The sequence below is a fragment of the Vanellus vanellus genome, assembly GCF_965231255.1.
Source record: "Vanellus vanellus genome assembly, chromosome: 11".
NCBI lineage: Eukaryota > Metazoa > Chordata > Aves > Charadriiformes > Charadriidae > Vanellus > Vanellus vanellus.
The window spans coordinates 20,491,917-20,509,116 of record NC_138916.1 but is presented as its reverse complement, the minus strand read 5'-3'; the positions used below and the strand labels follow the sequence as shown (position 1 = coordinate 20,509,116).

The 17,200-nt window shown below is 40.6% G+C and overlaps 1 protein-coding gene across 2 annotated transcripts in view; it reads left to right on the top strand.

The window, feature by feature from the left end:
• LOC309676447 (protein FAM169B-like) overlaps window positions 1-12,189 on the top strand; it is a 43,921-nt gene extending 31,732 nt beyond the window's left edge. For both annotated transcript variants that reach the window (XM_082488992.1, XM_082488991.1), the window contains 4 exons: window positions 3,941-4,123; window positions 6,524-6,652; window positions 10,720-10,796; window positions 11,807-12,189. In XM_082488992.1, the coding sequence (XP_082345118.1) occupies window positions 3,941-4,123; window positions 6,524-6,652; window positions 10,720-10,796; window positions 11,807-12,028 (611 nt within the window). In that variant the 3' untranslated portion in view covers window positions 12,029-12,189. The remainder of the gene's footprint in view (window positions 1-3,940; window positions 4,124-6,523; window positions 6,653-10,719; window positions 10,797-11,806) is intronic.
• The last annotated feature ends 5,011 nt before the right edge of the window (window positions 12,190-17,200 follow it).

Below are 17,200 nucleotides of genomic sequence, written 5' to 3'. Positions count from 1 at the left end.
TTTTGGCACCCAACATGGGACGTGAAGGGTTGAGATAATGACAGATCTGACCAGAGCATGTTAAAATGAATTTGTTATATGAGTTTATTATATTAGTTAGATAGTTGCTGGTCACAACGTTGCTTTGTTTGTTCACATGGTTGTGTTATGTGAATTGTCATATGCACTATGTACTCCCTGCAATGCTGTTTATCGCCTCTGAGAGAGGGATCAGGATTATCATTTTGCTGTCCTGTGTAATATCAATTTACAATATGATAACAACACTGTTCACGTGGTTATGTTGGCACATTTATGTGGCACTGCTGTCCTGCCCGTACATTGGGTGCTATCTGTCAGAATTTATTAATATTTGCACCCAATCTAGGGGGGAAATGGGGGGGGATACTTTCCACAGCTCTTTTGCCTCCCTTTTCTCCTTTGGGCCAGGTACAACAGCCTTTAGGAATTTTGAATATCCTTGGGATGTTTACACCAGCGTGTTCCTATTGCTATGTCTCCTGAATGTTTTTCAGGTCTTGTTTAGGTTTAAACAACTATTTAAGAATACCACCCAGAGATCTGCCCCGAGGCTGGGTAGTCATGGGTGGCATGGCATGTGGGAGAATATGGGCAGGTATCTAGAGAACTTCTCACCTCCAATGGTTTGAAAGTTTACTCTTGAACAACTACAGCACCCTGATGAAATGATAGAATATTTGAAAGGAAAATGCTGTGGTTATTCCAGAGAGGCACAACTCACTGTGCTGCTGGGCCCTGGCTGGTATCTACTAAACACTGCTTGACGTTATGCAGCAGCCTTGGGTGCAAGAGAGGGAGAATGGACTGACAGGCACTACTGCTACTCCAGCCTCTGTGACAGGCACTGCAGCTGAACCAGAAAACCAACCCATGCTGGTATCAGTCGCCCCTATACAGAAGAAGAAATACACAAAGAAATCAGTTGGCTTAGTAAGGGATGATGATGAACCAGGGCCATCACAAGAACAGGAGGAAGAGACAGAGCCAGAGATAATCACCCGATCCCTATCCCTGAGTGAGCTGCGAGATATGCAAAAAGATTTCAGCTGCTATCCAGGCAAGCACATTGTCACCTGGCTGCTTCAATGCCAGGACACCAGGCCAGCAGTCTGGAATTAGAGGGTGGGGAAGCCAAGCAGCTGGGATCCCTGTCTAGGGAAGGGGGCATTGGCAAGGTGATTGGAAAAAGGCACAAGCCCTCAGCCTCTGGAGGAGACTTCTATCAGGTGTAAGGGAAAGGTAGCCCTTCAGTGAAGGTGATGTATTTCGTTGTTAGGGTTTGAGAAACCCATAACAATTTGTTGCAGTTTAGGCAATCGTTCTATCACCTGATGACGCTTCCCTGCCCAGGAAAGGTAATCAGGAAAAACAAGGAAACCCGGGAGTCAAAGTATAGACAGGTTTAATAGAGTAAGATTAGATAATTAACATTAATAACACTAAAGAACATATATTGATCCCGATACCAATACAGAATATGCAAAGATTATACTCGGCCAATTATATCAGTAGGGGATGGGACACAGTGGGGATCACAGAATCACAGAATTTTCAGAGTTGGAAGGGACCTCTAGAGATCATCTAGTCCAACTCTCCTGCCAAAGCAGGATTGCCCAGAGCACATTACTCAGGACTGCATCCAGGCGGGTCTTGAAAATCTCCAGGGAAGGGGACTCCACAACCTCCCTGGGCAGCCTGTTCCAGTGCTCTGTCACCCTCACCATAAAGAAGTGTTTCCGTGTATTTGAACGGAACTTCCTATGTTCTAACTTGTGCCCATTACCCCTCGTCCTGTTACTTGGAACCATTGAAAAGAGCTTGGCTCCATCCTCCTTCAACCCACCCTTTAGATACTTGTACGCCCTTTAGATACTTGTACTTTGGCTGACCCAAACTAGCCAAAGGTGTGTTCAATACCACGCGACCGTCATGCTCGGTGTATAGATGGGGAGAGGGCTGAGGGAGGCAGGAATCGCCGCTCAGGAGCGGGCTGGGCTTTCTGGGCTCCAGTCACTGAGCGGTTGTACATTGATCATATTTTGTATGTTCCTTTATTAGTCGTCTTGTTGTTTGCGCCTTTCCTTTGCCGTTCTGTTAAACGCCCTTTATCTCAACCTATGAGTTTTGTCTTTTTCTTCCAATTCTCCCCTCATGCTCCATGGGAGGGTGTGAGCAAACGGCCATGTGGTTCTTTGTTGCCAGCAACACCGTCCTTGAGTGAAAACCCTAGTTTAACACTGATCATAGTAGTTCAAGTGGTGGACTAGAAGCACATACATGTGTGATCCGTTACCACTCCATGGAAGTCGAGTGACTTGCAGAGAATTACTTACTGTACTTTCTTAAAATGCACCACTCAGTAGTTTATGGCTTTATACCCAAAAGCCTTAATTAATGTCTATACTCATCTTCCTACAGAGGTGTGACTTGTGTGTGTTGCATTGTAAGGTTGAACCTAACCTGCTGCTGTGAGTTTAGTTATTGCTTGGATTCTACTTGGTGCTTTCTCAGACACGGTTCTTCTTCTTTGGATAATCATTTGCCTCCCTGTTATGTGTTGGGTTGTTGGGGCTGCCCAGCTTCTGCTCTGTTTTCTGAAGGAGGCGAGTGATGGACTTCCCTTCCTCTGGCCCAGAGTCACCGTGAGCATGAGCAGTTAGGGGTCTGTTTCCAGTTTCAGGTGGAGCAACCCCAAAGCTTTTCGTGTGGTTCTCTTCTCTTACCAACAAAGGTTTGAAGGTGGCTCCTGGGTATGTGTTGACAGATAACTGAAAGACAGAAATATTCTTTTTTACAGTTGTCTATGGAATTTACTGAACTAGGAGATCAAAGACTGAATATGCAGTAAAAGGATTGTATAACATTCTGACCAGTAAAAGTCAGAAAGGAGGTGCAAACGAGAGGGCCAGTCAAGTTTCATTCTTAAGAGTATTATCATACCATTTGCAAAGGCACAACAGCAATGTATGCAGAGGCCGAGAGCGCCTCTCTTCTATCCCTGCAGTCATTCTGAAATTGTTATCTTAAATAGTTGTCCTGGTTCCGGCAAGGATGGGGTTAATTTCCCCAAGGAGCCGGCAGGGAGGCAAGTATTCCATCCCACGTGACCCATGCCCCGCTATAAGAGGCGCTAGCCGGGGAGGGGGAGGCAGTCGCCACTCGCGGGTGGGCCGCTGCTGTGCGGGTCGGTGCGCTGCGCGGCGGTACTGTAATCGCGTTCTTGTATTCCTTTATCGGTGTTATTGTTTTTCTTTCTTCTTCCCTTTGTCTGTTCTGTTAAATTATAATATTTCAACCCACGAGTTTTGCCCTTTTCTGCTGACTTTTCCCACGGCTGTGGGAGTTGAGCGAGCGGCTGCGTGGTTCTCTGTTGCTGGCTGAGGCCAAACCACAATAGTATTGGGAGTTTTCTCTGGAAGCCTTCTCCACTGTCCAGCTGCATCAGGCAGTACAGACCTTCTGAGCATTTAGATCTTACTGTGTTGTGTGGTTCAGTGTATTTCACAAAAAGAGTTTGTGGGGTGATTTACCAGAATAGCCAAAAGCTAAAGGAATATACTGAGATTACATTCAGGATGTTTATGCTTCTCTGGCTATAGCCCAGTTATATCTTTTCAGTGAACTTTCCTATGTATGTTGGCTGTGTACCTAGATGGTCTGATTATGAAGAATCAGAGTCTGAAAAATACTATGGTGAGACCTGTCAACCTCATCTTAAGCAGGTCCTCCGAGTTTGATGGCACAAATCTTCTTCCTGGAAAGTGTCTTACTGTCTATGCAAATGCACTTCAGTTGGGGTCACCCTCATAGCCTGTGGAAAGGTATCAGGGCAGTATTTGTGGCTAGAATCACACAGCAGTTAGTGGAGCAATACCAATTTTGTTTTCAAGTTCATGTATTTTTTACTGTCTGCTTTCAGGGAGCCTATGTGATGGTACAACCAGTCAATGTTACTTGCTGCCAGTTTTGGATACTATATTTGTCCGGAGAAAGTACAGAAGAGGTGGCCTAGGGATGGAAATGCTGCATGATTTCTGTCAGTCTTTCATGGCTGAGGATGCCTTGGGGATCAGCTGCCCTATTTCTGCTGCAATGTATCAAGGTAAATCGTTTGATGTGGGAACGTTAGGTAAGGGTCATGTATAATGTATAAATTTCAATATGGTCTTGGTAGGATTTTCTTAACTGTGTAAGAGTAAAGTACGCTTGTCTGAACTGAACTGTTGTTAGCATGCAGCTGGTTACTTTTCTTGAGACATCTGGAATTTCCTGTAGAAAGGTAGGCCAATTTTTATTTAAGACAGTGAGAAGCACAAAACTCATACTGTCTGTTTGACATTTTGCATTCTTACCTCACTCTCTCTTAGAAATAGAACTATGTCATTGCCCTAGACAGTGACTTACCCATTTTATTTGACACCAGAGGGAAAAGAATCATAAGATGTTGTCAGGCCTACACGCTGCACATAATGGTCTTGTAGATACTGCATTTGTAAGAAATTAGATTTAATAAGCTGTATACCTAGGCTCTGCTCATTCATCCAGTTACATTAGTGCTTGTTTCATATTGACCGTCTTTGAACATTTGGCACTTTTAAAAGATCACTATGAAGTTATATATCTTCTCTGTGTTCTGGTTTTGCTAGTAGAATTTACAGAAAGTATCTGTGCTCACATTATTTATAAAACTGTTTTCTTTAGAAAACAGTTTTTTCCTAAAGTTGCTCTCTGTATGGTATACAGTCTTTACTGTCATTTTTCCAGAGATATTTCTATTGACTTACAACTTCAGAGCTGTTTCCTAATAAGTGTCAACAAAATTTTTGCTGTATCTGTTCTTTCTCTTGTTCAGGATGTGCCATTGAATGTATACAAATATACCCCAATGTATACAAATAAACTCCAAGAGTTTCTAAGGTACTGCTACTTCTAAATTCAGGAAGGAATAGTATTGACAACATTCTTTCTCTTCTCCCAATAATATCCATTTTTCCTATGGCAAGCATCAATGGTTTAGACACTATGGATCAGAAAGCTGCATTGTTTATGTGTTCACGCTACCTATATATTGCAAGACTATGCTTTCATCTCAATTAAGTTTAGAGCTAATAGTGAATAAATTTGACTTGTATCATGTTCTCATTAGGTTTTCTGGGTCCTACTTTTATAAAAATACTAATACTGTAAGTTAAATGTTGAGTATATTGAAGTCAGTGCCTGTTTTTAATTTCATTGGAACCACAATCTTATACTTTGATAAAAGAACATGCCCTTTTACTCTACATCTCTACTGAATGTGCACAGTTTTCACTTGCGTGTTGTTTAATGTGCTATAGAGGCCTAAAAGGAAGTAAAAAGCCATTTAGCAGATATCTCTATTTTGGTTATGTTACTTTCAGTAGCTTTTATTGAAATAGTTAATTTAGTTTGGATATCCTTGGATAAAATTAATAACAGCGATCTGCTCAGTATTGTAATACGAATGTTTACATACCAGAATTAGGGTTTTTGTTTTGACATCCCATTGTTAAACTCAACTGAATATTGAAGATAAATTACCTTTTCTGTAGTATGATGAACTACAATGGACAGAGGAGAGCCTGAAAATAATTTTGTTGTTTACAGTTTACTGTCTTAGTACAGTTGATGGAACTGGTAAAATGGTGGTTAAGGGACATTTAAAAATCCCCTTTAAATTTTTTGAACTGTTTGTCCTACAACGAATGCTTTCTCTTGACTCTGCAGACATCCTAAGGAAACCTCTAAATAAGACAGATTTCAGTTCGAGAACATAAGCAAACTACGTTTGATTGTTTATCCAAATTATATTAATGTTCAGTGTGTACTGACAGTGATAGGAGTTTGTGGGAATATGGTTTTTAAAGGCGATCATACATCTGACACAGGCACCCCTCTTATTCTTCTGTTAGTTCTTCCTATTTCCTGTTTTCCACCCCCAAAGAAGTAAATGAACCCCAGCAACGGATTGTAGGCTAGCAGTAGTAAAATGGAGGGTGGTATTGGCCTAAGAATTAACTGATACCAAGGTTTTGTTGATAACTACAAATCAGAGTAGCATTCTTAATGGTTAAAGCTGGAAGGTACTGAAACACCTTTCATTTCAGAGTAGTGAGGGTGAAAAAACCCGCACGGCTGTTAGTCTAAAACCTGCTAAGTGTCTGGAGATAGTTCTGTGATGCAGTGCCAGAAGAAGGTGGCTCAGTAAGTCATTTCAAGTCCTGCATTTCTGCGCTTACAAGGAAGTAAGCTAAACTGGAGAAGATAGACAGGATTCACTCGTGCCTGTTTAGGTCGTTCCACATAGACTTTTCCTAAAAGCCCCAGCTAAAAGGAGAAAAAGGAAGATGAGAAGAGAGAAGAAAAGATTTCCAAAGGAACTAATGAAAGTAGGTCTGAGAGCATTTCTGGGGTAGAATACGTTCCCTCTTTCACTGCACTTTTCACTCATTCATGCTTTTACCCCTTGGTTTCTCCTATTCAGTTTGCCAGAAATTCTTGCAGACTTATCCTGAGGAGCAGAAGCGACTGTGGGAGGTGGAAGCACCAGGAGATTGGAGCCAGCGAGTGAATATCTGGTTAAAAATTCAGATGGAGTTATCCCCTTCAGGAAGTGAGTTAAAATAAACAGTGTGAACTTAGCCATAGTTATATAAAGATAAGAAATAAAATCAAGCATTAAGTAGTGATAATAAATAGGTGGTTTATCTGTTGTTTGCACATAGAGAAACTATTGAGTGTAGAGTCCAGTTCACTGGTCTGGTCACTTTCCCAGTAAGCAGGACAATTCTTAGAAATCATGAGGTAATGAAATTGAACTACAGAGCATCTGAGAGATACTGAACAAAGCACAGTTTTGGCATAAAGTGGCTGTAACTCCCATTGCAGTGCACTTACAGCAGGGTAGAAGTTAGCCCGAAAAATTCCTGTTGCACAACACAATGTCTGGGTTATAGAGAGGGGTTTGTTTCTCTGAAATTATTACAAAGAAGAAATTTGTATGGCCAATGGGCAACGTGTTTAATTACCTTCAATTTGCTGCCAATACCATTCTTGGATGGAAACACAAACATTTTCATTATGGTTTTTTTGGAAGATTCAAAGTACTCCCCTACAGGGTAAATCCTTCTTGCTGGGAGCATTTTCTGCCTACTTCACAAAAGATAGCGACAGAGTAGGAAAACCTTCTGACGGTTCATATGGGGATCGTGTTGATGTAATCTGTTCAGCTGGCTTGGGGACCCAGACGGGCCTCTCTGCTGCATGCACACAAGCTGTGATAAGCATTAGGTTCCAAAAGAAGGGCACACATTGTCTCTTTCTGGAAATGCAGCAAGGAGTGTTGCAGAGCAAATTGCTCCCATGCCTTCCCACATCTATCCTGCTTTGTATTGGCTTGGGGACCTTCAGTTGAGACATTGCTTTTCATCTTGTCTGCAGCACCCCACAGGAGAGTTAAGCCAGAATTTAGCCCTAGGCTGGCTTCCTCTGAAGCCATTATATTTATGTTCCTCATGCTTTAAACCAACAAAAACTGGTGTTGCTCTTTCCTTTAATCTGTCTTGCTAAGTTCAGTTTATTAATGGCAATTGAAGAGAACTATGATCAGATCAGCAAACAGCGGATCCTGGAGGAGAGTATACTTTCTTTTTTCTTTTGTCTTTTTGCTATCTTCTACGAAAACAAGCAAACAAAGAAAAACAATCCAAAATACGGGTAAATATAATTCCACCAGAGTGGCTGTCAGTAAAACATACACGTGAGGCCTGGGAACTGCCTTGACCAGTTCTGCACGTAAATGAGATATCTCATATCTACAAAAAGAGGAAGGAGGGAAAGTATATACCAGAAATGGGGGGGGGGTGTTTATATATATTTATATGGTCTGTGAATTGCAATTTGATCTTTATAGTGGAAGGGATCAGAAGCACGAGAATTTTGCACTAAAATATGTAATAAAAATCTGTTTTTTAAATTATATTCTCCACTTTGGTGTGCAGCTCACTGGGCATCACTTTCCTTTACACTGAATGTGCTGAACAGGCTTTATTTCATCCATCTTCAGTGGAAAATCAACCCTCTATAAAACCAGTATTTAAAACTGTGTGTAATACCTTTATTATATCTGTTTTACATATGGAATCTACTTGAATGCTTCTTGTGCTTTTATTATCCCAGTACCGCGCATGCTATGCACCCAGGGAAGTACCAAGGGAGAATACAGAACAGATAACACCTGCTAAAACTAGGGGAGAGTTTCTGTCGTTTTGCTTTGTCCTAAAGGCAGCATTACTCCTGCATGGCTGTCTGATAGCCAGTGAGGAAATAACAAAGAGAATTTTCCGGAGCTTCATGCTATCTGTTGATAGTAGATAAAGCAGAAATATTTTCTGAGTGCAGAAATCCTTTATCATCTGACCTAGTGTGCTGCTTACCATACATGTAAAACGAAGCTTGTGTTTCCAGAGTTGTGGTATAGGTACACGGAGAGGAAAATGGTGTGGCACAGAATGGAAACCACTGGAGTTGTATGCTTACGGTGTGCCATATGTGCACAGTCATTTAGATCTTCTGCAAGTTTGCAGATGACACCAAGCTGAGTAGTGTGGTTGACACACCTGAGGGATGAGATGCCATCCAGAGGGACCTGGTCAAGCTTCATAAGTGGGCCCGTGTGAACCTCATGAGGTTCAACAAGGCCAAGTGCAGGGTTCTGCACCTGGGTCGAGGCAACGCCTGGTATCAATATAGGCTGGGAGATGAAGAGATTGAGAGCAGCCTTTTGGAGAAGGACTTGGGTGTACTGGTGGATGAAAAGCCGGACATGAGCCAGCAATGTGCACTTGCAGCCCAGAAGGCCAACTGTATCCTGGGCTGCATCAAAAGAAGTGTGGCCAGCAGATCAAGGGAGGTGATTCTGCCCCTGTACGCCACTCTCATGAGACCCCACCCGGAGCACTGCATCCAGCCCTGGAGTCCTCAGCACAGGAAGGACACGGACCAGTTGGAGAGGGTCCAGAGGAGGGCTGCAAAAATGATTAGAGCGCTGGAGCACCTCTCCTATGAGGACAGGCTGAGAGAGTTGGGGTTGTTCAGCCTGGAGAAGAGAAGGCTCCAGGGAGACCTCACTGCAGCCTTTCAGTACGGAAAGGGGGCCTATAAGAAAGTTGGGGCCAAACTTTTTAGCAGGGCCTGTTGTGATAGGACAAGGAGTAATAACGGTTTTAAACTAAAAGAGGGTAGATTTAGACTAGATATAAGGAAGAAATTTTTTACACAGAGGGTGGTGAAACACTGGCCCAGGTTGCTCAGAGAAGTGGGAGATGCCCCATCCCTGGAAACATTCAAGGTCAGGTTGGACGGGGCTTTGAGCAACTTGATCTAGTTGAAGATGTCCCTGCTTATTGCAGGGGGAGTTGGACTAGACGATCTTTAAAGGTCCATCCCAAACTATTATACGATTCTGTCTTTAGGGGCTCACTCGGGAATATAGTGCTTCATTCCTACTTACTCCGTTATGTAGAAAGCAAAACACAATGTAATTCAATATTGTCAGCTCCAGTCTGGATCTATGGCAACAACCATGAAAACAGACAAGTCTTATTCTGCTCTTATTTTGTAGATCCCCATTGACATTTGCAATGCTATGTTTTGGAACAAAATTATCGAGAAGAAAGATTGAAAATTCTGTTCGTATTACATTTTTTTTTCTCCAGTACTCAGGATTGAATACTATCAATGTCGTTGTAAGAATTCTGCTATCATAGATATTCCAAAAAAGGTTTCTATAACCCTGAGGTCAGAATTTTAAATTTTGCAAGGTTATGTGGCTGCATCTAGTGGCAGTACAGATAAACTGCAGCACTCTGTTTACTTCAACTGATACTTCAATTTGGATGTGCATGGATGCATAGACATATATACACACACATATTTCTGTCTGCATGAACACGTACATGTGTATATATACATGTATAGATACATGTATAGATACCGGTATCTATAAAAATAAAGCTCCTTTGCGTGTTGTCAGACATAGTTCCAATTGTTCATTCTGAATTAATTCTTATTGTTTGAAAAATGGAGAGATTTATTTACAGCAAATAGTCTCAGTAACAGGAACACAGTGACATTTCTATTCTGGGGCTGATTGGAGGAACAGAAATAATTTAAGGTGATTTGATCCTAGTTGCTAAATCTACCAGGCAGCGAACTGAGCTGTTTTGAAGTAGTTTAGTAATATACATAAAGCATGTAAATATGAAGCTAATGCAAAAGATAACCAGATTGAGCAAGAATTAAAATCAATTTCAAATGATTGCTTATAATCCTTTATCTGAATTGGTCAGGGTATTTGCATTTTCTGGAAAGGAGAAAGGATATGGGTTTTCTGGGTGTAAGAGGTGAACGGATTATCTATTCAGCAGATCTTTCAAGCCAAGAAAGACCCAGAGACATTTTGTTTCTAGTATACTTGTTCGCCTTAGTCTTTTGTGGTAGTGTCATCAGGCCACCCTGGTTTGGTTAATTAACAAAAGCAAAGCAAGAGGGGTTGAAGGTGGCATTCAGGTGGCATTTTCTGGCATGTTTTAAGGTGAAAATTGCCATGGAATTAGTCTTCTAATATTTTTTTCTTTTTAATCTCTTTCTGGGGCAAAACTGTTCACCCCATTTCTCCAGAGGCTGAAGTGGGCTCTCACATGGAGAATGCTCAAACCAGTAAACCCAGACAATCAGATGTGGATCAGATGAATAAGGTACAGTGACTAATTTGCTATTTTGTGACTTTTTTTTTAATCGGTGGCCTTTTTCCTTTTTAGTGAAGTAGTAAGGTTTAAATATGAGACAACTATAGGTGTTTTTTACTACTGACCCATAGGTTTATGTAGGTAATCATAGCTGTATAATAAACATACATACACATATAATTGATTCATATAGCTAATTTATATAGCTGTGGTAGTTTGAGAAGCTAAAGACTACAGGATAGTTTTCACTGAATGTCTTGGTTTGATCTTTACTGAGATACAGAAACTGTAAAATGCTGGAAAACATCAAATTCCAAAGTTGGTGTATGCAATGGCTTTCTGAATTGAACTGTGATTTTTTTTTTTTCCTGTGCCTAAACAGGAGCTTGAGTGTGACACCTTTAGAATGAGTAAGCCAAGCTCTTTACAGTCCTAATTATTTTATCCCACTACTGAGCTGCGAATCTGACTGTGCTTAGCTTCTTGCAGGATGGAGGCCTAAAACAGACTGAGAGGTTTGAATGAAGCCTAAACCTAGTTAGGGGAACATGTATCTGAGAAAATAAATCACAGTAATTAAGCTTTTCCAAGTAATTAGAAAAAAGGAGAGACGAGTAGAAGCAAAACAAAGAGCTGTAGGGGTTGTTTCCCCAGCACATTTTGGTTGCCGCACAATTAAATCAGTTTGTTTTCTTCAGACATGGGTCTCCTGGGGAGCTATGACAGCACTGGCCCCTGTGGTGCACGCTCTTGCGTTATGCGCTGTGGTCATGGCTTCAGAGCCCACCCAGCCAGATCAAGGCTCTGTGTACTCCCAGTTTTCTTTATGCTGACACTTCTGGGAACTCAGGCACAGCAGCAGGAATTAAGCTGTTCTATACAAAGAATGCAGCTAAGTTTCTTGCCTTGCATGTTTATGGTTGCCCAGGTTAGCAGAAGCATTTTATATTAGGATCAAGTCACTGTTTATGTTGTTTGTGTGTAATTTGGTGTTCCCTCTGTCTTGGTTCTAATTTCAGGGCGTTGAATATATTCCTGACATTGGGAAAGTGGTAGGAGATTGCACAGAAGAAAAAGATGACACAGCAGCAGCAGGGACTCTAAACTCACAGGGTCCTGAACAAGAGGACTTGGAACAAGGTGCAGGCAATACTCGGCAATGCAAAGGATTCAGAAAAAGAGCAGGCCCTGGGGGCTTAGTTGGAGACAAGGCGACCAAAAAATTTAGAATTATACCATAATTGCACTTTCAGAAATTGGCAAAATCTCAGCGTGGTCTTAAAAATTGTAATTGACTGTTCATAATTTGTAATACTGGAGAGATTTCTTCAGGTAAGATACAATGTTTTTTGCAAGGCACATGTTCTCCATCTTGTGATTTGTTTTAAATAAAGCTTTTGTTTGCTAATTGTCCTTTTCTTCTTCTTTTCACCGAGTACTTAAGTAGTAGTTGAGCCTGATTATTTCCCTGCTCTGAAAAGATTTTATTGGATTGCATGAGATGTCCAAAAGGGAATACTTGGAGGGCTTGTAGATACTGAAGTAAGAAGATATTTCTATGGAAACCACATCCTGCATTATGGAAGAGAGATACCGCAACACACATCGGTATCAGAATGACAGCTGTAACCTTCCTTTCAAAGAGAACAACTGATCTTGAATTGCTTTTGGTTGAGTTTTTCTAGCAGAAAAAAAAAAATCTGCCTCAAACCCCGTGGTGGACAGGATGGCATACAAACTGCATCAACACAGAAAAAGTTTGATGCACAGAAGAGTGAGCAAGCTACAGGCCTTAAACTGGCTTCAAATTCAGGCACTGTGACCATGTTATGTGTAAGTTCAGGGCGCAGAACTTTGTGTAGATTACATATTGTATGTTTTATTTCCTGTAGGCTCTTTGTAACATTTTGCATTTAATTAACTTGGAAGTATAATATATTTCACCAGATTACTAATGTTATGGCTTGGTAAAGGAATTTTGTTCTTTCACCACAAGCTGGTCCTGTACTAGAATTTTATATTTTTTTTAGTGGGGAATTTCTAAATCTTGAATGTTGTATTAATGATTACAGGTGAAACTCTTAAGGATCAGATCTTTAGTCCAGTGGCAGAGAAGGCTTTGCAAAGAGGTAGGCTGAGTGGTGAACAGCAGAATGGTCTTGAACCTGAATAGATCCCCCAGCCTGTAATTCCTTAAGTGGATTCCTTGGAACAAGGAGAAGTAGCTATTTCTTTCCAGAACCTAATCCAACATTTCCAGGGACACACTTCTGTAGGTAGGCATTGTAGATACACTGTAGGGATGTATATTTCTTCCCCTGCATGGGATAATTGCTCACACATAGCCCTGTCACCCTGTTTTTGTTTAAGGTTGTGATTTAACATAGCATTTATTCATGTATCCAAGTAACTCCTTCCCTGTTGAGTTGCTCAGTAAACCATATGCCTGAGACACATAAAATCAGACCTTTCTAGGCATCTCTTTAAAAAAAATAAAAATGCTATAATTGGAACCTAGAAGTTTTTGCCAAGAGAATTAAAACACTGAATTGTGTGCCAGCCTTAATCACGTTGCTATGGTTCTCTTGTCTCAAAGAGAATGTATTTAGGGCTAACTTTATAATCAGTTGATCTTCATGTTGTTGATTCAGCAAGTCACAAAGGGCATGCTGTAAAGACTGCTAGAAACTGTGTGTCCTCCTGTGCAGCAGCCTACATTCTTACTTAACTTATGGTTAAATCCATACCTTTTTAAAAAAATAGAATACTTGTGAAGAGTTACAATAGCAGTTGCTCCTAAGTATGATAGAAAATGATTGTGTCTCTCCTCATGAAAGCTGGTTCTGGAGTTGCAGTAGCCTAGCAGACTATCCTTATGTCTAGTTGCACCTAACAGCCTATATTGTAATTGTCAAGGTAAGGTAAACTGGAGTTGTTCCAACAAGTGGGGAATATTAAGTTTGATCTGATTTAAGTCTTTCAAGAAAATTTTACCTAAGAAGGCCCCAGGAAACTCTATATGAATTTGTAGTAGAATAAAGAAGATGGATAAGGTACTGCATGTGGAATGGGCAGACACCTAATTTGATTAAATTCATTCTATATCTAGGGACGCTTTGAGTCAGAGGAAAAAACAGCAATTTTTCAATATCCCCAAACTGAATTTCTGTTTCATCTCTCTGTTATCCAGTGATCCACAGCTACTTTACTGACTGTTCTCACAGAAAAGTTGCTTCTTTCCTCTGTGTAAGAATTGTCTTCCTTGATTATGTTTAGCTTTTCTGTTTTCTAAGTCACGCATTTTCATCAAAAATGCTTATGATGGCAACTGGGCATATTACAGAAGTAAGTAAAGGTGCATGTGATGAGATGGTGTTGGCAGATGGCTTGGTACTTTCTAATCAAAGAAAGTGATCACATCATCCTACTAATCAAAACTTATGACAATTAGGGATGTTCTATGTTCAGTTCATCTGCCCTGCCTGGCAAATGAAACACGCTGAGCAGAAACAGTAGAATAAGAGGATACAGACATTTGCCTATTATCTATATCCAGTAAAGAACCGGAGCCAGGAGTTGTGAGGTCCTACTTAACAGTACTAAACTCCTGGACTACAGGTTGCAGGAAGACACAGGCTTGCTCCATATTATTTCTGAAATGCTGACTTACAGAACAATTAGTCTGAATATTGATTTTCTTTCTTTTTTTTTTTTTTTTTGTGTGTGTGTGTGTTTTATATTAGTGCTTTAAGGTATCTGATTAGTTTAGAAGCTTGGACCTGCAACTCGTTCTTGGCAGTCTGAATTGCTTCTTAGTGAGATCACAAGAATCCTAAGAGGGTCTGAAGCAGAAACAGATCCAATATCTTCACTGTCTTAATAGAACATATCAGGAAAAAAAACCAACCCACCAACAGCACAAACATCTTTTCTCCCAGTGGAAGTTCTTTCTTTTATTTAAAGGAAATCTGCATTTACTCAAGGATAGGATTGTTTCAGAGTGCTGGAAAAGTTGGCAAAGGCTTGAAAGGCATTCTGATTTTTAGAGTTAAGTTTTCAAAACTTTGGATTTAATCGCTCTCTGAATCCACACTCTGGTGGTTGTGGCTTGACACATTGGTATTTCTGCTTAGGAGACAAGGGGGTAAGTATGTGTGCCTGAGAGATGGAAGACCTGATGAAAGGAAATTTGTACCTATTGTTCCTATAAGCACAGACACTTAAGTCTGGCCTACAAGTGAGATGTTAGACATCAACATTAGCGTTAGCAGTGATCTGGGTGGGTGGGTGCCAACTAAATAAAGTTTTTGAATCGTCTCAAGAAAAGTAAACATATGGATTTTAAGGCTAGAAATTTCATTACATTAATCTGTCATGATGTTTCACATAATGTAAGCCAGACAATTTCATGCATGGCTGCTATATCAAAAATCATTGGTTTTGGTTGAAACAACCCATTTTTTAGAAAGATTGTTTTGATGTGACAGTTTTGATTTTCAGATGTTGGGCGGTGGGAAATCTGCCATATTCCTTGGCAAGTTGTTCTAAAGTTTTGTGTTTACAAGTGCACCTGATTTTTTTTAGTCTGAATTCATTTTTTCTTCTATGGTGGATTTTGCTTTTCTGTTTAATGCTGAGCTGTGGCTCTGGTGCTATCAAGATTCTTTCAGTGCGGGGATGCTATAACCTGTGGTTGTAAATCATCATGGGGTCATTTTGTACTTGTGGGTGTCTTAATGGTGAACATGCACTGTAGAACTTAAACGATATGGATGAATTAAGAGGTATCTGTTTTAATGTGTTGTCTTTAATGGCCACAGTGGCTGCAGTGTACTATTGAAAATGTGCAGTTGATCCACCGTCATCTTTATTATTACCACGAGATGGCACCATTACATAGCTTAACATTGTCATCATCTCTTGGGTGCTTGAGACGGTGCCCAAGCTTTTAATACCTCCCTGGTTGGCTTCACTTCTTCAGAGGAAGGTTATCAGGTCAGAGAAAGGAGCATGAGGTGCGATAAAGCTTGTCTTGTGTTTGCCATTCAGTTTCATTGTATCCCTGGAGTTTACCTCGCGTAGGCCCGGGATTGAGGTTTTCAAATATTTGTGAAGCCAAGATGAAGTCATAAAGTAGCATGAAATGCAGACTGCACCCACACTGTGTCCCTTCATCCTCTTGTCTCATCAGGAAGCCTGGGTGGGATTTTTCCCTGTTGTATTTCATGGTTTCCCAGCACTAGATGTTTCTCTGCTCAGATATCTTGAACATCTAATTTTCTGGTTTTGACCCTTCTCTTGTCTACTACATACTTTGCTTCAGAGTACTACTGATCACTTTTCTTCGTGTAATAGCAGCAGCCATATAATATGGTGTTAATATTCTCAGCGTAAGAAAAGCAAGGATGTTCTATATTTGCTCCAAAGGCTGAGTTCCTTCCTTTGCTACTATGTTTTGAAGGAGAGAAGAGCAGATTAAGTAAGCAGATGATTTAATTTAATTTTTATTTAAAAATTTTTTTGAAATGTTTAACATTTAGTTTAATTGATATAGTAAAACTTCAGTACAAACATAAAGTTGTATGTTAAAGGCAGTTCTCCGTGCTAATCAAAGACTGTAATGCAAACATTTCAAAGCATTCTCAGTTCTTTCACTTGCTCATTGTAAGCTCAATGCTAACTCTCTTTTTGTGGTGATTTCCCAGTCCTTCAGGCTTGCAATATCACACTCCAGTCGTGCGGCATGATACACGTGTCTGCTAAATGGTAGGAGCTCTGTGCAAGTCTTAGTTTATCACTTCGGTAACTTGGGCTAATATCCTTCCCTCCCATCTCTGTGATGACATGAATGTATTTTGGGATCTCTTCAGACACTCATGCACTGCTCTTGAAGGATCTGCTAGAAATCACCTTACAGAAACTTCTGATGCCTTCTTTCTGCTATGGTTTTTGTGTTAAAGCTTTACAGGTTTAGAAATACAAATTAAATACTCCTAAATAACCACTTTTCACCTGTATTACTTGATTATGAAAAGTGAGCCGTCCAAAAGACTGCCTTATAAGTAGGTGCCAAAGCAGGAAAAACAGCTAACTTGTCTGAACTCGTTAGTCTGAAAAACAGACTAACTTGGCACCTTTGCATTGACTGTGTCCAAACAAAGGCCCAGTGACATCCTTAGAGCTGAGTGCCTAGCTGACGTAATTGGGATTGATTCGGTCTAACTGACCCATGTTCCTCAAGAAAACCTTGGCAGATCAGTAAAACACAGCAGCTGATTTGCAGTTGTGTAGGGGTGTATCCTTCCCTATGGATGAAAAAGGGAGGGAACAGTTTAAACTTCATTATCTAACTTGATCCTTCTTAACATTTGCGTATTGAGGATGTTGCAGAAACAGACAAAATTAAGATGTTT